Source organism: Thermobia domestica, chromosome 8, assembly GCF_964235325.1.
Source record: "Thermobia domestica chromosome 8, izTheDome1.hap1.1, whole genome shotgun sequence".
Lineage (NCBI taxonomy): Eukaryota > Metazoa > Arthropoda > Insecta > Zygentoma > Lepismatidae > Thermobia > Thermobia domestica.
The window spans coordinates 122,426,267-122,452,954 of NC_137461.1; the positions used below are offsets into that span (position 1 = coordinate 122,426,267).

Genomic DNA, 26,688 nt, shown 5'->3' on the forward strand with positions numbered 1-26,688 from the left:
ATAACAGACTTCTTTCGCGTAAGAAATCGCAACTCAGTTGGTCAGAGCAACTAGTCTGTAAGAATTAGGTTGTTAGTTAGTTAGGAGCCCAGTAATGGTTTTTATTACTATTGTTTTTATCTTTTTTATGTGAGGAAAAATCAAATTGTGACATCGCGATATCAAATGTATTTGATTAGGTAGCTTTGTCTTAGCTAAACTTTAAACATCAGTAACCGTCGAAATTATTTCACCAACTGATCACTTACTGAACATTTCAAACACGTCAAACCAGTGGCATAACATGAAGGTTAACCTCTCCTCCGCAGTCCTTAGTTATGCGTCCGTACTTTCAAGGGCGGACTAAGGGCCGGGCGACTGCCCGGGACGCCAGAGAAAGAGAGGCACCAAAACGAGCCTCAATAAGTAAATTTTATAATGTGTTTTCTACTGACGTTTTTGGTTTATATTCTTGTAAAGTAGTGGCAATTATATGATCTTTTTCCATTTCACTATGGAAGAAGAGAGTTTCATAGTACTAAGGGGGCTGTATCGAAAAATTGAGAGATGGCATATAGAATAAAGAGTGCCGGGAATTAAGTATTGTTTGTTTGTTTGCTTGAGTTTAGCGTTCCACGGTTATGCCTTAATGGGCAAGGGAGATGTGGATACTAATTATAGTGGAATCCGAATCACTTTTATCGTTCAACAGTAATCCACCGGGAATTGGACCCGGTACCACAGAAGGCAGGCGTGCTAGCCACTAGACCAGGGGGGCTGGAGTTGGTATTGTTTATAGCGGGCCATATTCTTTGTGAACTTTTCCTAGGTAATGGATTTCTTATTGAAAATGGGTTTAAAACAGGGGCGTCATTTAGGGAGGGCAGGGAGGGGCATTTGCCCCCCGTGAGTTTGAGATGTATATAGCTTTTATCATTAGAATAGTAGTAAATCAGTGAAAAACGCGAAATTTTATTTATCAAGAGGTCTTTCCCCCCCCAAAGCAAAATCTGAAATGATGCTCCTGGTTTAAACTATTAAAAACACTATGATAAAATGTAAAATATAGGCTACTACTAGGGGAAGGGCGCCAAAAAGTCACTTTGCCCATGTGAAAATTTGGCCTGCTCCGCCCCTGCGTACTTTCTGTATATTTTTTGGCCTTGCAGCTTGTGCGGTCCCCACGCCACATTGTTGCGGGGGCGCTATTTACGCCTACCCTTCGAACGTAATTCAATAACTGTTTAAGAAATTCTACCATCAGCGTGAAAACGGGATTATATTTTCCTAATAGTCCCATAGAACTTTCACTCAGAATGCCAGATGCAATTTTTCAGAGTGGGCTCTGGCTAAGTGGAAGGAAGATCTGTTTCCTAAGTAAGTTCCTTTCAGAAAGTTTGCTATTTCTTTAACAGTGATGTAAATAAATATACTTATCGTTATTAGCTCGACACCAAACCATCCTGGACAAATCCCTCTAGAACAATGATCGGCAAAAGTTATTCTGCATAATTTTATAAGCGACTCAAGGGTGAAACACTTGTTAACGAAAGCAATGTTGTGTATATACTGCCTTGTTTCTGACAAAATATAAAGTCTTTTGTAATCTTTAGACACTTTTCCTATTCTTTTTGTCACCCTTGGTTGTGTAGGGAAGCCTCGAACAAATAAAGAAGAGGTAATATTACAGATAAGGGGCGCTATAAATATATTAGGTATTTCTTTTGTTACCTAACCATAACGGCCTAGGGTCGTCTTCAGTAGAATAAAAAATGCTACGTGATATTACATTCACGAAGGAGGAAAGGATGCTCTAAATATATTTCTTATTCATTTTGTCTGCCCTGCTTCTCAGAAATTATATACCTTCTGTTGGAGGGTGCTGAAAAGAGAGGAGGGGAAATAAAACGTCGTGCCCCCTCATACATTTTAAATTTTGTGACGTGGTTGCTCAAATTATTACTAAAGAAAGCACTTTAAACTAAGATGTGTAAAGTTACAACATTATGTAAGGGTGGCATATTCATTATTATTATTATTAATAATAATAATAATAATAATAATAATAATAATAATAATAATAATAATAATAATAATAATAATAATAAATATGAATGTCTTTGGAGAGCCGAAATTATGTGAGACGAACAATGATATGTAGAGGTTTAAGATGGGTGGTCATAGAGGAGGAAAAACCAGGATTTTTCTCTCTCTGACTCTCTAACGTTAAGATTATGTGCTGAAGGTAAGAAGCATCATCATTCTACAATAGGTTGCTTTTACGTAGAATATCTATTACTTGAGCTCCCCTCCTTCGGGCAACTTTGCTTATGTAGTAAATTCAAAACAATTTCAATTTAAGACAAATATTTATAGAGAAAATTAAACATTTAATAGGGAAATCTGTTATCAAAATATCCAAACACGTCGATAGAAGACTATGTAGTGAGAAACATTGTCAAACTATAAAATTCTCCAAATTAGAATTAACATTTACTGGAAAACATTCGTTATGCATCAGTGAGCACAGGGGAAATAATTACGAATCTGTTTGCAAACAAAAATTAGAGACACTAATGCAAATGCGACGATATTTTCTCTCTCTCTCTCTTTTTTTTTTTTTTTTTTTTTTTTTTGGTATCGTCATGAGTTTTACACATATGTTACAATTTGATTCTTTCCCAAATAAAAAATAATTAAAATAACCTTAGTGATAAAAATGACAACATTATTTCCACGGGATTCGAACCGTCTATCTTCGGTATACAAACTCGTTGCTTTACCTAACTGAGCTATTTGCTCTCTTACATAAGCTGAACCTGTTCTACAGTAAAGACGATTTTTCATTACGATTGGGCTAACAATTCGTCTTTTTCCATAGGTAATTTCCACTATTTGCACTATCTATACGTTAATACTTAGCATAGATTCATATATTTGGAGTTCGCTGATAATGCATATAATAAGACATACTAGAAATATTTCGTTAAAATTTTCGTTTGTAGATCTAATCCACGCTTCTCTCAATGACATAGATGTCGCTGCTTCGTGTTGAACTGCAGAATTCCCTCGCGTTCTTGAAAATTTCCCACTTTAGCAGAGTTGGTAATTCTCGAGATTTCTGCCGATTTAATGTTTTTTGCTTCTAATTTCTTTATTTTAAGCTAATATCTAACACAAATATTAAAAACGGGTTTGTTATTAACCTGTCCTGCTGGGGAAACCTTCCGAAATTTCGAACATATAAAGAAAACGGAGATATTTTCAAAAAACTTCAAAATAAAGAGACGCGTCATTTATTTTGCTCATGGTAGTACCTAGTTGGGTAGGAAATAAAGCAAAGTGAATGATTATGGAAGAATCGGTGGAATGAGAAAGTGGAAAGAAACAGGAGGATCTCGAGAAAATCCACGAACATGCTGTTGTCCACCACAAACTTACTTGGCCAGGGATCGAACGAGGGACCCCACGCACTACAGGTAAGCGCTCTACCACTGAGCCACCGTGCTCCTTAACAAAACTTTGTAACGAAGCAAAAGAATTCGAATGAAAGGTTATCATGAATAATACGGAACTTCGAATACAGTTATGATTTTCTTTTAAATGTGCAGAAACGCACGAAGTAATGTTACATAGCTTAAACACAAGAATCTTATCAAACTCTGAGCCATTAATGGATATTACGTTCGAATATTTCTCGACAAATGTTTGCACCACAAACAACATATTCATGCGAGCGTGCTCAAGAAGACTTCCTTGTTACATACAATAGCTGTAATCTCGTTTGATTATTTCAATTTTTACGGTTCATTTGTTACTACGTGTTCTTCAGAGAAGGATCTGAAACCATGACTTTTTTATATTCATTCTTTATTGTGATGTTTTGCGGATTGGGTTTTTGTCATGTAAGTCAACAGTTTCGTTTAATTAATTTTTAGTTTACTATATTTGGATCTTCATTAACTATTTTTGATATATCGATAATAATGTTTTGTCATTAATATAAGTTTCACTGTTATGCCTCCAAATTTTATAATATCAAGTATCAGATTGTATAGATCCTGTGCAGCATGAAATTGATTGAAGAAGTAAACTTCATGTGAATTCTATCACATACCTTCTTATCTAACACTAGGTAAGTTTTTTTTAATTATACAAAATCTAGAAATAAAGGTATAGAAATGTGTTAAACGAAGTATAAATCAAATTTTAAAACATCTTTAAATATAGGTAGTACGAAAATAATGTGCAGAAATGAAAGTAAAACAAAAATCTAGTATGAGTTTCTAAATTTGGTATGCAATTCCAAAAGCATTAATATTGTCATTGATGCATTGTCCTATTTAACTCATGAAATATTTTTAGATAGGAATAAAAGACCGTATGTAATTGATTTAAAGAAGAAAAGAAAAGAAATAGCGTTTTTTTTTTAAGTCCGTAGCCTAATGACATTTATAAAGTTAGGATGTGAGTTTGGCCGAGTTCAAACACTATCTTTGAAATTTACTTTTGTGTTCGATTTAAAATTAAAAGCTTACTGTTATAATTAGTGATGCTCTCACGAGACAGAACGTGATAAGAGATAAGATTTTCTCTTTTCGTCACATAAATTTTGCACAAGTCTCGTCTTCTCTCGAATTTTTTCTTTGTCTGACTTTTTTTTAAAATTTACATGACTGTTTTTTTCTTAACCTCATCTAGAAGTTGTCACAATACTTCCGTATCATAAGAGACCCACGAAGAATACGATATTACAACAACATATAAATCATATTTATTATTAGAGTATATTGTATAATGACCTGAATGTCCTTAAGCACCGATAAATGCCCTTAATTATAATCAATTTATCAACTTATAGCTTATATACTATGAATTATGTAATACTAAATAAGTGTTTAGATCTAAGATTTCTGTACTAGTCTTGCTGACGGAACTCGAGAAAATTCTTCTCTCGTCTCGAATTCAAAACGATGTTTACTGTCTCCTCTCGAATTCCAAAATGTACTTGTTGTCTAGTCTCGAATTCAAAATTGTACTTCTTATCTCGTGTCAAATTCAAAAACATACTTTTTGTCTTGTCTCAAATTCAAAAAGGTACTTCTTCTCTTGTCTTGAATTCAAAAACATACTTCTTGTCTGGAATTCGAAAGGGTGCTTCTTGTCTCGTCTCGAATTCGCAAAGATACTTCTCGACTCGTCTCGAATTGAAAAAGATAATTCTTGTTTCCTCTCGAATTCAAAAAGGCACTTCTTGTCTCGTCTCGGATTGAAAAAAGTACTTCTTGTATCGACGTATCTTGGCGTACGTTTTCGAAACGAAACGAGAAATTTCTCGTTTCGAATGCAAACACTAAATAATTATAATATTAAATAAATGTTCAGTTATTTAATGTATTAATTTCAATTTTATACGTAGACTCTATATCCTTAAGCTCATTTTTTTGTTTTATTTTTTCAGGAAAAAATATCGTCATGACGCAATAGATAGTACGAGTAAAAAAATAGCATTAGTATTTACTTAGTTTTATTTTATTTACTATATTTATTTATTTTGTATTTCTATGCACTGTAGTTGTTTCACTCAGTGTATGGTATTATTACAATGAAAAACCACTTCATTGCCAACAAATATTATTATTTAAAGTTCTGCTATATCTTTTTCTTCATAGATAGTTCACAATGGAAAAACTCCATTTCAGGAGTGCCGGAGCAAATATCCAACATCATGTAAGATTTTGTTATTCTAGCCTGTATGTAGTTCTTTATTACCAATTTTAATTTTTAATTAATATTTATTTTAAATAATTTCTTTAGACTTAATATTTTTTTTAACTTTGTGCGATTTTAAATTCATGACTTATCAGTGTTTCCTTGAATTTGTAAGGACAAGATGTGGAACAATATTCTTTTCGATTTTAATACAAAGTATTATTACGGAATTCAGTCAGTATAGAAATTAGTTTGGGTAATCTGTTCATGTTATATTGGAACTAACAAGTAGACCTACGATATTATTACATTACAAAATTTTAAAAAAATCTTGCACATATTTATATTGCACCACGATGCAAGCCTCAATAGCTCCAAATCTTCTTCATATTGCGGATAAACAGATAGAAAGAAGAACTGAGTGTGGCATCTATCTTACAATCCAGATCTAGTGTTTATAACTTGTTATATATTTTTAGTTACAGGATATGCAAACATTCTTTTAGTCTCAGGTCCGGGCTAAGTTCCAGCAAAGCTTAAACTCCATTTTGCCTCTTGCTGGGTGTAATTAGCTTTATCTTATGACGAAGATGGCCCGTCATCTATGAATTGCATACCATCCCAGGACAATTAGCCTCTCTCAAAGAAAATTAACAATCCATCTTGCAATATATCCACGTATTTCGCAAGATTGATAATTATGCCTTCCACAAAAGACAGGGTTACTACGGCTACCTTTCCAAATAGTGTTCACTGAGTGACACGCCATTATTTCGCTGCAAGATGGTTAATTGTGATTAATCGTAATCAGTGGTGCCAATCCCCCCAAAGGCTGTGACGCCAATTCCCCCTAAATTAACAAAGTATCCCCCTCACATTTAAATTTACATGTCTTCCTATCACAATAAGTGAAATCATTGGTAAAAAAAAAATGGATTCAGGACTCACATTGCAATCACACAAACTTTAAATTTAAATGTGGTTTATTTCAACTTAAAATTGATAATTAATCTTTGTACACTTTAGGATGTTTCAATGTGTAAGGCAAAAAATAAAATGTAAAATTTGTGCAGATTTTGCTTATGCCTCGAGTCTCAGTGATGTAAAAGGTATATATAACAAATTTCAAGGAGATTGGATAATATTTAGAGGTTGCACATTTTGAACAATTTTGTAAAAGTAGGCAAAAACACGATTTTTCAATGTTAATTACTTTTATGTTTAAATCCAGACATTACAAACTTTAAATAATACAACTAGACACTAAGATTAATAGGTAGTATGATAGGCAAAACATGTGTTATATTAATCAACTTGGAATGATGCAATCCCTTCTTTTCTTTGCTTGGTGACGACTTTTCAGTGATGCTCGACTAATCTCAACAAGAATTTTTGTTGTTCGTTCCTGACTTTAAACTTTTAAATGTTTTATCAGAGCAATTCCTTTTTCTCCGGTACACTTAATTAAAAGTTACTTTTGTTTTACTTTTTAACTGACCTAAAATTCCCTATATACCTCGATATTCACTTATAATCAGTATTTTACTGATTTATTGTTTACACGTATGTTTATGTTAAAATTAGTCTTTATTTAGGTATTACCTGACCAGCGAACGAGTGCGGGCGCCCGGTTTTGGAACTAAAATGCAAGCAGCAGTATTTCTAACCGGATTACTCTATCAGAGTTCTTTTCGTCCTGTTCGTAATAAACCACTTCACGCATATGTTCAAGTCAGGGGCAGATCCAGGGGACGGGGTAATCGGGGCAATTGCCTGCCCTCCCCCCCCAGAATAGGATATTTTTATTTTAAAAATAAAACCTAAGAATTTTCACCTTTATATTATAAATGTAAAATAAAACCTAAAATAGGTAGGCCTTACTTATTTTTTTGTTTTACGTTGCAAAAGTCAAATAAAGCAATAAATTGCAAGAAATTCCTTACATTGGCGTTCTTGCTTAAAAAAAAAAAAAAAAGTCCACCTTCGAAATCGCAGGTGGTCATTTCTGTTCTAGAAATTGCAGACAATAGCTACTTCTTTTTTAAAGTTGTTTTACTTTTTTTTTTTTTTTTTTTGCAATACACTCTTACCTTGATTTTACTTCGAACGACCGCCCCCCAAACATTCAGCCTGGATCCGCCCCTGGCTCAAGTTATGACAGACAGTTTCAAAAGTTATTGAAGTTATTTGCAGAACATCTTAAGTAACAAGCAAAAAACAAATAACTACAACAAAAATGCACCCTCCATATTAACTTACGAACAAACTAGCAAGCAGCGTTTTACAGGCTGCTCCTGTTTTATAATGACATCGAATAAAACGTAATCAATTTTTATACAATCTGCTTAATACACGGTAGAAGCTCACTGAATTGTCAACTGTGCTATGTTGTTCTTAAGTTGGTAATTACCATTCATATATCACCAGTGGTCGAAGTGAGACGGTATGCGGTGGTATGCCATACCACCTCTGTTTTTTCAGTAATGAGGACATACCGTCTCTGTTTTTTCAGTGATCAAGACATTATTCAAATAGCCGGTATGTTGAGTCAAAACCATAATAAAACATAACGCCTCTGCTTTTTTTCCCCACTTCGAACACTGTATATCACTATTCACAATACATCTGCAGTACTGCAGGAATGGTTCACTACAACCACATAACTTACGGCCTTCTTTATTAAGCGGAAAGAGATTAGGATATGCATAACATCCAAACTGCAACTTTTAAAAACCGTTGGATACACTGCAGAGTGAAACTCTCCGCTCCCCTGTTCCACCGCGCTTGCCAAGAAACTGATGTAAGTGCAACGGCAGAGCCATCCTCCCAAAACCACACTGTTCTATCCTGGTCAGGTAATATATTGTTATATGTACTTTAACCCTATATTGCGCAATTTATTAATAGTTTCGAGAAAAAAATTTTTAGATGTTTTTTCTTACTGTATTCGCGTATCTAAACCAAACTAATAATAAATTTTGACTTTCACATTTACCATATGACGTCAGTAGAATTGTGTATTTGAATTAACATTGCGCAATTATGAACCTTATTTGTTTAATTTTTCATTGATATCCAATACAGAATTTTTTAGACGTTACAGTCTTGCTTTACACCTAGTATTGCGCAGATTTTCATAACATGCTTTAGTAAACAATATGTATTCTAAGGTATGCTGAAACATAGTATGTTTAATCTGAAATTAGTAACATATCTTTCATGGATCACACCTATTATGTATAGAGAGACAGTAAACAATTTTTCTTTGAAGTGAAACACAATGCCGTAAGACATGTTATTAGCAACTTGGCGAATTCTATAGGATGAACTCCAATACAATCTTGTCCTTGGTATGCGAAAATGGACATGAACATTACGGTTCTTAAATATTTCTAATTCTAACTTAGTTAGTTCCAAAGGTTTATTGGGGTCCTTCTGGTTAGAATATAAAATGCTTTCACGAACGATTAAATCCAGAATATCAGCACTAAAAACATTTGGAAATATTCAATTGGAGATCTGATTTCATTTAGAGAAGACAAACTCGATTTCTATTGTGGTGACTGAAGAGGTGGATAATTTCTTGTTATTCTTTTCCATTCGGGCTGACGACTGGCAGCAGTTGTAGCCTGACTGGAATTGGCATTTACTGTTTCATCTGAAGAAATAAAAAAAAAAAGCAAACGATTCTTTTAATTTACTAATCTAAAAGTATCTATTTCAATAAAATCAATGTAAAATACTGGAGTACAATAGTTTTGAACATATCTTCTGATCGATTTGAAGTTTCAGATTTAGGATGCCATTCTTCATCGTCTGAATCTAGAACTCCTAACTCTATCGCTTACCTCGAGCTGCTATCCTCACTGTCGTCAGGAGGTATATATGGCTGAACGAGTCGTTTTTCCGAAATATATTCTTGCTCACCTGTTAAAGTAATATAAGCTTTTACAGTCTTCAAGAATCTTTATCAGCAATAAATCGGTAAATAATACTAAAGAGTAACAGAAAGTAAAGAGAGAGAAAGAGTAACTGAGGTTTTCAAAATAACACAAAATCGAAAAAAAATAGAGAAAGATGTCTGAAATGACGTTGTTACGTTTAGTATTTTTTTTCGTGTTCAACTTCATATTATTTTTATTCATAAGTTGGTAACACTGAAAGCATACACTGCACGCAACAATGCTTTCCATGAGCCAATAAAAATTCCAACAAAATTCAAAGAAAAGAAGGTAAGAAACCAACCTTTCAAACTTTGCATTAGGCCTATCGAAGAAATGTTTGATTCTTAGTAAAAGAGGTTCGTAGTTGCGCAATGTTAATCAGAATATACAAACATATTTCGGACGATCAAATACAAAACGAAATTAGTGTGATAAGTTACAAGTACTTAAAATAAACAACAGACACATACCTTCTAGAAAAATATTTTTTCAAAGAAAAATTTCCCTTTTTTCGACTCCTCTTCCTTCAAAAATAAACAAAGCAATGCATTGCACCCACGCTGTATCCGCCCTCGCAACAGAAACTGCTGGAAAACCTCTCCTTCCGAAAGAGATGCAATTATGAGTGTTCATAACAGATGGCACGGCATAAAGGAAACCATCTGAAACAGAAGTGGCACAATCTACGGTATGACTTTCAAAGTATCACACTCAACATGGTTTGTTAATTTGGATTATCACTGCGCAATATAGGGTTAACAACCATTAGCCAAAAGCAAGGCTACATGATTTAAAAAAGTAAGAGATATTTTCTTAAAGATACAGAAAAGTGCATAATTTCAGAAATTGTAAGGTGTAAAAATTACATGAAGTTGCACAGGTAAAAGTAAATAAAAACATTGAACTTAATGAATCTAACGTTTTAACAAAACCTTTGCATCTGTTTACTCGTTAAAGGAAACTGATGAATAATGTTCTCATATGATCATTCGTTCAAAATTTCAGTCTCGCAACTTAAAATTAGTAATTTAATCAAGTGTCCTCTCATGCTTGTTCTGAGGTGATTATATATATACAGGGTGCGGCACGTAAAACCGGCCCGTAAAGTGAACACATAAAATGAAATGTAATGTATTGAATATGATTAACTACAACACATAAATGAAATGTAATGTATTGAATATGACTACTCACCTTTACAGCAGCCTTCACAGCAGGTGCTGAAAGTGTCCTCCGCCCACTTCAACACACATGTGAGCACGATTGAGGAGATTCATATATACCCTTGTCAGTTCTTGTGTTGTAATGCTATTGGTGACATCCTGGATCCTGGTCTTGAGTTCTTCAATTGTGTGTGGATTTGTTTCGTATACTCTTCCCTTTAACAGTCCCCATAAGTAAAAGTCACACGTGGATAAGTCTGGTGACCGAGGAGGCCACAAGCCTTTGCTGATTGTCCTCTCTGGTGTAAACATCTCATGCACAAGGGACAATGATGCAGCTGATGTGTGGCATGTTGCACTGTCCTGCTGAAAGTAACATAACTGACTCTCCTCTTCGGTCAAGTGTGTATAAAACTCCTCCAGGATTCCCATATACACTTCACTGTTCACTGTCGTCTCAAAGAATATGGGCCCAATAACGCGTGTGGTGGAAATTGCACACCAAACACCAATCTTCTCATCATGCAAGACTATCTGGTGGATTGCGTGTGGATTTTCTGTCGACCAATACCGGTTGTTTTGGGAATTTACGTACCCAGACAGGTGGAACCACGCCTGGTCACTCATGATGAGCATTAGTGGATCCAAGAAACCACTGGCAACATTGCTCAACAGCCATGAACAGAAATGCACCCTCTTCTGCAGGTCAGGCTCCTTCAGTTCTTGCACAACACTTATCCGGTACGGTTTTAACTTCAGTCCCCTAAAAACACGTCTGCAACTTCTCTTACTCGCATGAACCTGTTGACTCAATCTCCTGGTTGACTTTCGAGGACTTCTTGTCATTATCTCCTCCACCTGCATCTTTAATTCAGGTGTGCAGACAGATGGTCGTCTGTTCCTAGTAGCAGTTTGAACCGATCCTGTACGCCGCCATTTTTCAATCAATTCCTGAATGGTGCTTTTTCCTGGCACAGAACGTCCTGGAAATTTCTCCCGAAACAAATTCTTTGTTTTCACAAAAGATCCAGTGAGAATGAACCCTTCAACAATGGCAACACGCTCGGGTATCGAATACGGCATTATCACACACTGACACTCGCCCGGCTTAACACAACGAGGCCTTTTTCTCAACTGGTTTCGACAAATTTCACTGGCTGCGGCTGCACGTGACTGCTGCAGGTCATGTAAGTCGACCCGACCTCGACACGCCATCTCTTGGTAGGAAGGTAGATTATTTAAGTGTTGCCAAAAACACAATATACCAGAATATTACGACGGGCCGGTTTTACGTGCCGCACCCTGTATATATATATATATATATATATATATATATATATATATATATATATATATATATATATATATATATATATATATATATAATTTCGATCCGACTCATGGTTCTCTCAGCTGAGCAGCTTATTACAGAAAGTGAAAACAGAAGCCGAGAGCTGCTGGAAACATATTTATGGTTAATAAGGGGGAGCTGGAAGGTATAGTAAAGTAATAAGTGACTGAGTAACTAGTTTTTATGGTTTTGTTTTATCTTTGCTTGAAATGAGGCAATTTTAATTGTTTTACATTTAAAAAATCTCCCCCAAAAATTTCAATGACGCCCCTTGTTCCCCCCTTGTGGGCACCTTTGATTGTAATCTGTCGACAACTTCCGCAAAACGACTTTTATCGAGGAACATAACTTGGTCCTAAAACTACCGTGCCTTATTGCATTGATAATGGATCAATTTTGTCCCTGTGTCGTTTGTGGATTTGTAAGCAGAGCTTTCTTTTATGCGACCTGTCTATACATTTCCGCAGTATGCAAACAACGCTGAGAGGTTGTGCTATCTTTCAACGTTAACTTCGATGTTATTCCCAGATTTTGATAATTGGATATCCTTGCACTCCTTCGACGATCGCACTTTCAGACTACCGTTGGCACACCCAGGCCTTTCCTCTATACTAGGTTGCTTATTGTAAAGACCGTTCTACATACCCAGTAAGCCATGCCGTCCAGATCGTCCATACAACCTAGCCCTACTTTTGTTATTCTCAGTGTAAGTATATGTAACTTCGAATCTAAAATTTTGTTAGTGTGTTTTTTCAACTTCCTTCATTCAGAGGACGGTATAGAGAGAGAGAGAACTCTCCAGTACTAGGTAGGGCCAGTGCTTCTGTAGGACGACTCTCATTTGCTTGTAATATTACATAAATATTTTAATCCTAAGAACTCCGGAACTAACATGAAACTCCTGAAACTATTCTTTCGAAAGTCAAAAAGAACTTTTGGGGAAAGTGAGATTACTTTTAACGTTATATCTAAAACTGTTCTCTACTGTCGCGTATGCAAAGAAGGTTTTGGAAGTTAACACCCCCCTTGAGCTTGATATTACGAAAAGTCCATATTTATTATATGAAGGTGGTCTGTACATATATTGTATATACAGAAATCACTTGTCTTAAAATGAAATGAACTGAGTGCTTAAATTCCCCCTACCAACAATGTTGCGTAATTATCCAAACTGAATAACTGAATAACTCCCGTATTTCTTAGGTTGTTCGATTGTGTTATTAGAGTATTCAACATATAGACGGAGAGCCACTTTTCTCCTAAAATATTTTCATTTAAAAAATTCAGAAAAACGGACGTTGTAGGGTAACAGTAATCCCGCTTGGTAAAAGAAGGGTTGCATCAATAGGGCTACTACTCATATGTAGTTTATAATGTAAAGTGAGATATTAATTGTTCATAGTAAGAAAACAATTAACCTCTGGCCAAAGAGAAGGCGCAACCTTCTACGGCCCGCCCATCTACGGATGGGAATGAAATGCTTTGTTTATATAAGAAAACAATAATCAAATCATTTGTCAAAATGGAGGTAAATCAATAAAAGTCAGTACTATTTATTATTATTATTATTATTATTATTATTATTATTATTATTATTATTATTATTATTATTATTAGTGATGTCTATAATTTTTAAAGGTAAGAAAGGTCTTAAATTTTGCTGATATAGAGATATTATAGCTCTGATCAGCACTATTAGTGTGGGCAAATTAAACAAAAATTATGAAGGTGGAGGAAAAAATTCATAGAGATAAAAATTGGCAGAGATGTGTAGAATAGCGGGCCAATTAACGTACTAAAAGTCCCGGGAAATCCAAGTTGAGCTTCAGCCGCCATATTGGAAAATGGCCGTCGTTAATGCCTTACAACGACGTTTTCGTTATTCCGCACACAAAATTCCAGAAAATAGTCAGAGAGAGATAAAAGTCGGTCCAAGTGTGTGGAATAGTGGTCCAATTAACATACTAAAATTCCTGGGAAATCCTAGTGGAGCTTCAGCCACCATTTTGGAAAATGGCCGCTGTTAATGCCTTAAAACGACGTTTTCGTTATTCCGCACACAAAACGCCAGAAAATCGTCAGAGAGATAAAAATCGGTACAGGTGGTCCAATCAACATGCTAAAAGTCCTGGACTTCGATCGCCATCTCCGAAAATGGCCGCCGTTAGTACCGTAAAACGTCTTTTTTTGAAAAGAGTATGGTGAATTCTAGTATGGTAGACTTTATTCCAGCTCAGATAATAAAGACCTAGTCGATTAATCTTAATAGACGTATGCGTTGTACCCTCAGTTATTACACCATGTACACTTTTACACTACAAAGTTGTGAACTAACAGCAATGTATGGAAAGGGACAATAATTTTACAGCATATAATTATTTATTGATTTTGAAAATGTTAGTACAAAAATGTGAAAATGGGTAGTGATTTCGTCTGTCTAAAAAGATAAATATTCATATCTCACTGATATATTGAAATTACAACTTTCGTCGTTTTGGTATCCATGTATTGATACAGTCATCTTCGAAATCATGAGGTTTGTCCACATACCCGAATTCTTCAGTATGCAGCAGTAGATCATCATATACATGATCCTTATCTTTATATGAACTTATCATGTAACCAGTGCCGCAGCAGTATCCCCATAGGGGAGAGCACGAGATATCCACTTTTCTACAGCTGCAGCCTTTCTCTACACCAGTTTTGCAGTTGCAGAAAATGAGCTCTAGCAGCCGATCAGAAGCTGGTGGCTTTTCGGCCATTGCTGGCACTAGATTGTCTCCAAGTAGCTGACATGTCCATTCTCTTGTCGTCAGGTTATTGCCCAGCCTTTGTTGCACTTGGTGATACACTCTCAAAGAATATTGGAGGGCCCGTACTTGTTGGTAGTAAGGATTCCAGCTTTATACTGCCATGGATAGAAGTCTTTGCGATAGCTTTCATGAAGTTAACATGTCACAGAGCATCCAGAGTGTAAACAGAATTCGGCGTCCCATGCAGAGTAAAACAGATACTTTCTTCCAGGTGCAGCAATCGAAGATTTAGATTCATTATGGGCTGCAAATACGCATACACATTCCCGCAAATCTTTTCTGCACTGTAAAAGTTTTAAAAGATGTATTCCTTTCTTGTCGATAAGGTGATGAAGTGGTATCCCAACCACTTAAGGCATGCATGAAAAGAAGATGTTCTTCCATTTCACCTAGGCTGGACTGTAGTCTTTTAGTGCTGTATATTTTGTTCTCAGTTTTTACAGATGTTTGTTTCACGAATGAAATATTTAATGTTGATCTGCAAATGTCAGAAGAAGGACAAGCAAGTCAACATCCTGTCCAGCAACAAATACGTGCTCAGACCTAGAAACGGACAATTCAGCAGCATTCTTCATTATAAGCGTGTCTGCGTCAACTAGTGCTCTCAATACAGAGAATCCAGCTGTGGAAAGATGACGAGAAAACTGGGCAATGGAGCGACCCTTGTTGCAGTTGTTAACAAGGAATTCTTGAGGCGGTACCACTGGTGTTGAAGCTGTGAATATGATATCTGCTGATTGAATGGATCGGAATCGTCGTTTTGGTAACGTTAGACACAAGTTCGTTGTGTTCAGAAAAAAGATTGTAACATCGATGCCAGTCGACCAATTTCTTAACATCGGCATCGTCACGAGCTTTCCTTGAATGTTTAAGTTCAACGTGTTGCTCACCCGATTTGTATTTGAAATTACAAAAATTTTCGAGACTGTCGTTAATTCCAGTTGTAGTAGGGATACTCAAAAACCATTTAATCACAGTACTATCTATCACTCCGCGACCATGAGACAGAGCTAAAAAAAAAAAAAAAACTCTTAATTAACCGCATGAGACATTGTTCTATAATAAAGTCCGTCCACAAACCACTCCAGAACTTATCAGTTCTTCTGATGACAAAATACCCACTATTACAGTATTTCACGTACTCATCTCTGAACGTTTTTCTCTATAGAGCACACATTTCCTGAAGGTACAAGTGGCATTACTCTGCACAATTTAAATGTCCTGTAGCGCGGAAGTAGGGAAGAATGCCATTGACACATTGAAGATGTTTGCATTTCTTTCATCATATACGAATGCTCGCAAGAGTTAAACTTGACGAAAATACTGAATCCATAAGAAGGCCGTTCGCTTGTCTTTCTGCACTGAACCTAGAAACTGGATGAATCTCTTTAACAGCGTCATCAGATAAGGTTCATTTTCAATATCCTCGCCTTTTCTGCCGGCTCTGAGTAGTTCGTCTTGAAGTTAGGTTATCGCTGAGTCCGAGTCCAGGACCTACAGCGTGAACTGGTTTTGCTCTTTAAAGATGTGAATGGATAATGCTAGCAAATGAGCTCGCATGGCTCGTGAATACATGGATAGTAAAAAGACAAAAGTTGAATATATCAGTGAGACAGGTGCATTTATCTCTTTAGACAGACGAAACCACTACACATTTTCAAAATCAATAAATAATTATGTTATAAAATTTTTGTCCCTTTACATACATTGATGCGGGTTCACAACTTTGTAGTGTTAAAGTGTACATGTTGTAATAACTGAGTGGACAACGCATACAGCTGTTAGGGTTAATTGATTAGGTCTTTATTACTTGAGCTGGAATAAGATCTACCATACTGGAATTCATCATACTGGTTTGGAAAAAAATCGTTTCACGGTACTGACGGTGGTCATTTTCCAAAATGGCGGCGAAGCTCTACTCGGATTTCCCAGGACTTTTAGTATGTTAATTGTACCGCTATTCCACGCACCTATACTGATTTTCCTCTCTCATTCTGACGATTTTCTGGCGTTTTTTGTGCGGAATAACTAAAACCTCGTTTCACGGTATCAGTGATTGCTACTTTCCAAGGTGGTGGCTGAAGCTCGACTAGGATTTTCCAGGAATTTTAGTATGTTAATTGGACCACTATTCACACACCGTTACCGATTTTTATCTCTCTCTGACGATTTTCTGCCGTTTTGTGTGCGGAATAACGAAAAAGTAGACCCGCATAGGCGGCGGGTATTTTCCAATATGGCGGCTGAAGCTCTACTCGGATTTCCCTGGACTTGTAGTATGTTAAATGGACCACTATTCTACACATCTCTGCCAATTTTTCTCTCTTTTTCCACCATTTTATCTAATTTGCATTGGCGTAACTAGAGTATTTTCCTAGGGGGGCATGGCCCCTTAGTTCTGAAAATTGGAAGAATCTTTTAGAAGACCTTGTTATAATGCTTTTTATATATAAGTTCTGAGTTCCCTTTCCCCGCAGTCATTATAAGCTCTTCAAGTTATTTAGTTATTCTAACACGAGACTGTCATGTAACAGTTCAGTGAAAATATATTACATGATAAATATGCTTAAAATTGTATGTGAAAATATATTACATGATAAATTTGCTTCAAATTGTATATTCCCTATATTCAGGTCCTACTAAATAACTACCTAAAATCTACTCTAATTATGAAAACTCAATTTTCTATTACTGTTTTACTCGTGCAATTCTGAGCGAAAGTACATTATTCGTAAACGTTAACTATCATGTTCTCACAAGGAAGGGACATGAACACGTCATCCGTACTTCCGAATCAAACCTAGTCCATTCGATAAACATAACAAAGCTATGTTTATGCACAAAAAATTAGGTGCCATGGACAACGGAGTAAGTCCCTGGCCATATTAATTCTGTTAGTATAAAGAAAATCGTAGACTCGTAGTGAAATAGCTATTATTGATAAACGGGATAGATATGAGGAAAAAGCTTGTATACCTATACATGCTTTCCCCTCATACCTATTGTGTCTATCAATGCAAAACTTGGTACAGTAATTTCTTATACTCTATAGTATTTGTCAAGATACATTTTTATTGAGTACTTTTACCCGAGGCCACTTCAGTGGGGTCCAAAGTCATGGGAGGAATTTCTGGAGGGAATTTTCCCCACATTCTCCCACTTTTCTCTATTCAAGTACATTATGGACCCCAATACATAGCAGCTCTGGAAAGCTTGTTTCATGCTGAAGATAATGAACTATAAAACATGACTTTCCAGAACAGTGTTGACACAATAGGGTCATCCTATATCAATTAAACACAGTGACTTAACTACATCATCTCAGATTTTAAAGAAATTTGGCACATTGATGTCCTATAGATAGACTAAGAAAAATACCAAATTTTAACTTTATGTATCAACTGGTATTGAAGATAGGGTTATGTAAAGTTTGAAAAAAAATCCCCAAAATAGCATGTTCAATGAATTTTGAAATTGGAATTACAGCTCTCGTAATTGAGCTAGAGAGATGATTGAGGTGTCATTTTATAGAATTTTTCATGTCCTTTCCTGTGGTATGCATCATGTAGGCTAATATGGAATCTGGTTCTTTTTCCAAAATCAAAATTAAATTTTACTTCCAAATTTTTTTCAAAAAGCAAATATTTTAAAATTTTGAAATTATTTCCATGAATAGATAGTATTATTATTGTAAACTGTATCTGGCAAAATATGAATTTGGGATGGTGATGGGTGCTATGAATTTGGGATTATGATGGGTGCTATGAATTTGGGATGATGATGGGTGGTAGTTTTAAACTAACAAACACATTCAAAACTAACACTTGATTTTTCAAGAATACTCTCTACGTAGGATAATAACACAAGAATGCTAAGTTTTACACTTCCGTGAAAATCACCTACTTGAAGAAAGAGTATAGATGAGCCCATATTAAAACTTTTCAACAAGTAGTAGGATATATTTATCATTTGAAGTTTGAAAAAGCCACATTTTTTTCGGTACACATCACTTTCAAGGAGGACATAACGTCTTCCAGTGGGAGTTACAGGATTAACTTTTGTCAGAACATCCACTACTAACATCCATAGAAAATCAGCATTTCTTGGATATGAGAATGACGGAGATGGACCTTGTGGATGAAGAGATTATTTTTACTTCATCAAGTTCATTTTTCTGTAAAACATACCCGAGCCACCAATTTTCTTCATAGACAGCAGTGATATAGCCTGATACAGTATGTCTTCTAATTGAAGTTTATTTGGAGATTTAGACACTTCCTTTTCCCAACCCTGCAAACCATCTGAAAATTTTAATACAAATTGACCCATATTGAATTTTAACCCTCTGAAAGCTGTGTATCCCCGAAATAAATTCCTGCGTAGGTCCCCGATAACCAGTGCGCTGAAATGGGTTTTAGATAAACAATGAATGCTGAAATTTTAAAGTTAAAAATTTAGTATGAGATATCATTCAAGAAAATTTTGAAGAGTCCAATTGATAAACTACAGATGTAGTCGAAAAATGTGTCTACTTTCTATCAAAATATTTAAGCAAAGTTAAAAATATTGATAACTATGAAACAGACATTCAGGCAAGCAGATAGATAAGATAGAATTTGTTTCGTTAGCAGGGGTGGCTTCAAGATTTTAATTTTGAGTAAACCAATCTTTTTTAAAATTGTATTTTTTAAATATAAATGTATAGTATTTGTTTCTTTGCAGTAAATATATATTTATTATCTTTTAGCCGTTTATATTTTTCAAAATTTTTGGGTAGGTACTGGCCTACCCGCTAAAGCTGTTTCAGTTCGTATGGTTTGTTTAGGTTTAACGTTCTTATGTAACAGCGAGGTTATGAAGGATTGGACATATTACTTGAAGTGGCATCTGAACCACTGCTCGGTTTCCAGCTGGGAGAAAGTTTGTGCGTTCATCGGGACCCCTTAATTACAAGGCGAAAAGTAGAACACAGGTGATTCGAGATATGTGAAAATGTCACTATGAAATTCACACTATTTGCGGCATTTTTATTTACACCATTTTTTAAATACCTGGTTTAAAAACAGCCAGCCCTGCTGTTGCACCAGTGCTAGATGTATACTTCTACAAACCACGTTTTTATACAGTAACATTCTTAATTGTGAAACTTGTATTAGTATTATTTTCTTAACTTTTATAAAACTAAACTTCAAAAATATCAGCACTTTAACTTAGCTTTAAGTTGAAGTTTTTAGAATATGAGCTAGTGAGTGTTGCCAGCCGATTACAAATCTATATGATATATTTTAAACCCATTACTCTACTAAACCTATTACTTAATATTTATTCCCATATGTAAAACAAAAAAAGAAAAACTTGTATACCTGTATTTTTCAGCTAGGTATAAGGTATTAATGAAAACTCTAGTGTTTGTTTTGATTTTTTTTAACAATGAACCCATTATCATTCCAAATTCACACTTTGCCAGGTGCTTTAAAACAATACTATTTATTCATGGAATTAATTTCAAAATTTTAAAATATGTACTTTTTGCAAAATTTTGAAGTAAAATTTTGATTTTGATTGTGAAAAAAGAATTCTGTATTAGCCTATATGTTGATGTACACTACAGGAAATGGCATGAAAAATGCTATAAAATGACACCTCAACCAGCTCTCTAGCTCAATTAGGAGAGCCACAATTCCAACTTCAAAATATATTGAACATATTATTTTTTTTTAAATTTATATAGCCTTATCTACAATACCGGTTGATATATAAAGTTGAAATTTGATATTTTTCTTAGTCTATATGAATAGTAACCTTGTGCAAAATTTCATGACAATATGAGATGGTAAGGTCAATTTTGTCTTTATATTGTGTTGGTTTGATCTGGAACGGCTCAATAGCTATTTCACTACAAGTCTAGGATTTTCTTTATACTAACATGGTTAATGGGACCCAGGGACTTAATCCGTTTTCCATGACACTTAACATTTTGTACATGAACATATTTTTGTTATGTTTATCGAATGGACTAGGTTTGATTCGGAAGTATGGATGACATGTTCATGTCCCTTCCTTGTGGGAACATGATAGTTAACGTTTACGAATAATGTACTTTCGCTCAGAATTGCACGAGTAAAACAGTAATAGAAAATTGAGTTTTCCTAATTAGAGTAGATTTTAGGTAGTTACCCAGACAACACGTACGTGTACGGCACATGTGCACTATCCATGAATAAGCCGTACATGTGCACATGTGCATTTGCGTGGATGATGCACACATATATAACTCGTGCTTAAGCCGTACATGTGAATTTGTGTGGATGAAGCACACATACATAACCCGTGTATGTGCACATGTGCATTTGCGTGGATAATGCACACATACATAACCCGTACTTAAGCCGTACATGTGAATTTGCGTAGATGAAGCACGCGTACATAACCCGTGATTAAGTCGTGCATGTGCACATGTGCATTCGCATGGATGAAGCACACATTTATATAACCCGTGATTAAGTCGTGCATGTGCACATGTACATTTGCGTGGATGAAGCACACGTACCTTTTAATTTGTACGAAAATGAGTATAATTTCAAGGGCAGATACGTAACTTATTTGCATTTTATACTCTAAACCATTCTCGGACGCCCCCGGAGGGAAATACAGAGTGCACTACTGTATATACTTCTGCCTATCTTGCTGATGCTGATGGTAGTGATTTATTGAGCTTAAATGATAGTTTTTACCTTTGTTTCTGGAGAAAGTACTCCATGTGCAATGTACCGCCAACTACCATCGGTCCGCTGTCTTCTTTTGGCGGATAGCCGCAGAAGTGAAAGAAAAATGGTTTGAAGCGGAAATCCACCGAAGCGACTGCCGTCAACAGGAAGCAGTACTGTACTGACCCGAAGAAAGGGGACAACCCTTTAACCGAGTTGACAGACAAAAAAAAAAAAAATTATACAGGTGATACAGGTGATGCACATGTTTCATCCGTGCAATTATACATGTACTATACGGATGCTGTACGTGCGTTGTGCTGTCTGGGTATTTAGTAGGAACTGAATATAGGAAATATACAATTTTAAGCAAATTTATGATGTAATATATTTTCACTGAACTGTTACAAGACAGTCTCGTGTTAGGAGAACTAAATACTTGAAGAGCTTATAATGAGTGCGAGGAAAGGGGGACTCAGAATTTATATATAAAAAAGCATTATAACAAGGTCTTCTAAAAGATTCTTCCAATTTTCAGAACCCTAGAAAAATAGTTACACCAATCCGGGACGCGTGTAGACACTATTAAATATGTCGAATGCAAACATCACTAAAATTGGTATGCGTAAATTGAAGTAAATTAATAGAATTATTTTCGTCCAGTAGAAAAATTCTAGGGAAGGCCAGCTTTGCTTCTAGGGGGGGCCGGCCCGCCCTAGCCCCCCTCTAGTTCCACCTATGCTAATTTGCCTACACTATACCTACAATTCGACAATATTTTACATTTTTACTCCCGCAAAGATGGTTTAATGATACAGATTTCATTGATGGTTACAGTAGTTCTAGTCATCATTAGAAAATGATTGTTACCAATCAGTTTCCATGCTCCTCTTCAAACTAAAAAATATTTTATGTTAAGACATTTTATTTTTATTGTTGAGACTTTCGTGTGTTTTCTTTGTGCTATAAAGAAAATAATTGAATGTTAGATGATACTGAAAATGACGATTTCTCTCTTTTTTATTGTTATTATTATTATAGCAGCTGTATTGGAGAAAATGGATAATATTTGGGGCTTTCCCCCAGCAACTGAAACTGTTAAGGTAAAGCATATCTATATTTATTTTTAACAAAGTTACTCAAATTATCCTTTAATAATAATAACAATAACAGTTTTTTTTTTTTTTTTTTTTTTTTTTTTGAAACTAGTACCGTACTCACTATGAATTTCTTAATTGCAACTTCAAGACTTTAAAATCCTTTTAACCCTACCCTTCCCAAAGTGCCTTTAGATCGCTTTTTTTTTTTTTTTTTTTTTTTTTTTTTTTTTTTAGTAAAAACTGCTGAGTGATGACCTGGGAATTTATGTGTCCAGATATTTGCTAAGATTAAGTTGTTTGAGAGGTGACCCTATCAACCTACTGCGCAAGAGGTGGCCGAAATGAAATTACTATAAGATTTATCTAAGAGAACTCCCTTCCAAATAATAATTACAAGTATATCCAAACTGTATGCTTTACAGGAAATTATATGTCTGAGACTTTATTTTCTTGAAGATACTAGCAAAAAGCTAGAAACCACAAAATGCATCTCGTTCATTGAAGCGAGATTTGGGTGCTTTTTTTTTTTTTTTTTAATTTTCGTTTCACCAAATGTCAGGATTTAATAGCGAACTCTTGAAATCTAAAATCTTCAATCATTTCCTTCAAGTAGATCTTTCCCTAAAGCTTATTTCACGCTTTTTGTAACAGTATAGCCAAACTATTGAAATGAAATGTAATATTTCAGTTTTACGTCCTATGGTTATACCGTTCAGGCTAAGGAAGACTGTGATCATCAAAATAAGATGAAACGGGAGAACCCGATTTTTATTTTTGGATCAAAAGATCCAATATATTTCAATCAAAAATTTTCTTGTATCTGCAGAACTACATATAAAGTAGCCAAACTCAAACTATCATTTAACTCAGTATGATGTCCTTATTCCGTTAAAAAAAATCAATTTAGGGCCGTTCAAAAATTTTGTGGCCTCTGCTCTAAGATCCAGTATATTTCAATCAAAAATGTTCTTACGTATGCCTTATTATATAGGTAACCAAGAAAGTTCTGTCTCTTTTTCACCCACCAACTTCCAACATCGGTATGCCACCTAAGATGTACCTGGACGATCAAAAATGGTCCCCATCTGCATCGATGACCTTCTGCCAACGTTCTGAAAGGTCATGGATTACATCACGGTAGAACTTGATGGGCCGTGTAGTGAAGAAGATATCAAGTGCATTTGGCACCTCTACTAGGGATTTGAACTGGTGTCATTTAAGGTGATTATTCAAGGAATGGAACAGGTGATAATCGGATGGTGCAATGTTCGGGGAGTATGGCGGATGCATTAGTGTCTCTTATCCAAGAGTAGAATGTTGTCCAGGTCATCCTAGCCACGTGGGGCTTAGGTTGTCCTGTAGCATGACCCCTTTGCGATTCAGAAGTGCTGGCTCCAGAGTTTTGAGTTTTTCTTTAACACTGTTCAACTGCTGGCAGTACACAGTTGCGATGATGCTCGGACCAGCTGGAAGCAGTTCGTGATGCACGATGCCGCCAGCAGTCCACCTAACACACAGGAGGGCCTTCTTCTGGTTCAGTGCTGGTTTCGGTTGTTTCGGAACCGGTTCATGGGATGCTAAGGCGCCGTGGAGCTTCGTACAGGACCCATTTCTTATCACAAGTCAACACCCTGTCCAGAAATTGCTCCTTCCTCAGACGAGACAGCAAAGAAATACAGGTGTCAGCTCGCGTTGCTTTCTGGTCCCGAGTCAAATCATGTAGGACCCAACTTGTAGTGCTTCCCAAGTTGATGGAGGTGCTGCTGAATGGTTTCTCCACTCACATTGAATTGTAGTTCCAGTTCCTCACATGTCTGGCCACTGTTCGCCACACTTGCTGCCTGAAGATCTTCATTCTGTACATGCATTTGTCTTTCGGCATGTGGTGTGTCTTCAAGTGTTTCGTCACCGTCCTAAAACTTGTTAAACCACCGCTGCACTGTCTGTGTAGTCACGACACCCTCACCGAAGGCCTGGCATATCTTCCGTACCGCTGCAGCGGGGTTTGACCCCAGTTTTAACAAGTACAGCATACACGCCCTTATGACGCTCTGTGGAGGTCCCATGTTCACTCTGTCCTTACGCAAGTTCACGGCGTAACTGAACTGCCACAATGACGTAGTATGTTGTATATACCCACACCAACAACTAACCTTCGGCCTATGTCCATTCGCATTCAACTCACGGCGTGAAGGCAAATGAAACAGAGCCCTCCAAAATAAGCGACAGAACTTTTCTGGTTAACTTTATATCTGAAGAACTACATATAGTATAGCCAAATCCAAACTATCAAATAACTCAGTATGATGCCTTTACTCCGTAAAAAAAATACGAAAACTTGATTTAGGAGCCTTTCAAAAATGTTGTGGTCCCTGATCCAAAAACTAATTATTGGCCAAGATAGCAATCTTTTGATCTATTTTTTTATCATTCCTAAAATTCTTGTTATTTATATGTATTTCTGAACAACATTACCGCCATCTATGTCCTTAATCCTATCACATATGAGGAATCATATCCTTTGGCGATCACACTATCTGGGGAATTGAGAGGGAAGGAAGCGACCTGGAACCTGTATGTTAGATACCTCTCCTTGAATTCCCTGGTGTAAATAAGGAAAACCCAGAAAAAAAAACTCACTCAGGATGGCTAGTCTGAAAAGCTGTTACACATTTTCGACTGAGTGTCCCCACCGGAAATCAAACCCGGGACCACTCGCATCACAGTCAAAAGCATTACTAACTGCTTCGCGGGACCACTGCGAGAACAGCGAGAGAACCCATGCACGCGGTGTTTGTTAACAACAAAAGCCCACTTGGCGTGAGCTGGGATCTACCCCAAGCATCAGAGATGAATGCTCTACCACTGAGCCACCGTGTCCCAATGTGACCAAACTAGGCATATTTGTTAAACGATAAATCAAAAAATGGACCAAATAAATAGAATTATTATGTATTACGTAAAAATTATTTATGTAGAAATATCAAACGTAGGGGATACCAGACCTTGAAAGTTGATATCCCAAATTTAACTTAGCAGTACGCCCCACACATATATACATTTACATATACAACACCCCCCACACACACACTGTAAGATAGATATAGATATAGATATAGATATAGAGAAGATGTAAGGTGTGATTGGAAAGTTTTAAGACAGGTAGCGCCACTGCTAAAGAGGCGTAGACATAATTGCTCGTTAGAGTGGAAGCGGTGGCTTGCTTTGACCTTGATACATGCTGCAAGAATCACTGCGATATCTTTGTTAAGTATTATCTGTCAGGAAAGTAAATGCACACCTATTTTTCGAGTCTGGCATTCCTGCGCTCCATCCGTGGAGAGTATGAGAATTAAATCAATCAAAGGTTTACTGAGGGACAAAAAGAAAAGTTTAATCTCAATAAGACATTGCAGAGGGCACAAGCTGTGAATACGAATAGTGCATAGTGTAAATAAAGGACGACACCGAAAGAGAAAGCCAGAAACAGCTGTTAAACTTAGAAAAAAAGAGTAAAAATTGTTGAAGTGGGAACATAAAACAGAAATATAACAAAGACACCGACAAATAAGCGTTCATCATGCCATGACCTTGGTGTAGTGGTTAAGGTGCTGGCTTACAAATGCAAAGGTCGCCAGTTCGAATCTTCGGCGAGGACTTTTTTAAAAATTTTTTGTTAATAATACATGCAGTTCATGAGAGATGCTAAAAGAGGTCGTATTTAGTTTTTCGTAGCAATTATTATTGGTAATGTTTAGTACTGATAATACATTTTGTCTTTGCGTATTGCTTTTATTCTTTTCTTCATTTCAAAAGAGAAGAATATCCGAACAAATGCCACCAAAATTCCTCATATTTTGAATGTAAACACCATTTGCAATTAGTAAAGAATAAAAATTGAACGTTCCGATGTAGCTGC

At 35.9% G+C, this 26,688-nt stretch overlaps 1 protein-coding gene across 1 annotated transcript in view; it reads left to right on the top strand.

The window, feature by feature from the left end:
* The first annotated feature begins 3,790 nt into the window (after positions 1-3,790).
* LOC145691835 (uncharacterized) overlaps positions 3,791-26,688 on the top strand; it is a 56,342-nt gene continuing 33,444 nt past the window's right edge. Inside the window, exons 1-3 of the mRNA XM_081767152.1 lie at positions 3,791-3,884; positions 5,652-5,709; positions 22,711-22,772. Of these exons, the coding sequence (XP_081623278.1) occupies positions 3,828-3,884; positions 5,652-5,709; positions 22,711-22,772 (177 nt within the window). The 5' untranslated portion in view covers positions 3,791-3,827. The remainder of the gene's footprint in view (positions 3,885-5,651; positions 5,710-22,710; positions 22,773-26,688) is intronic.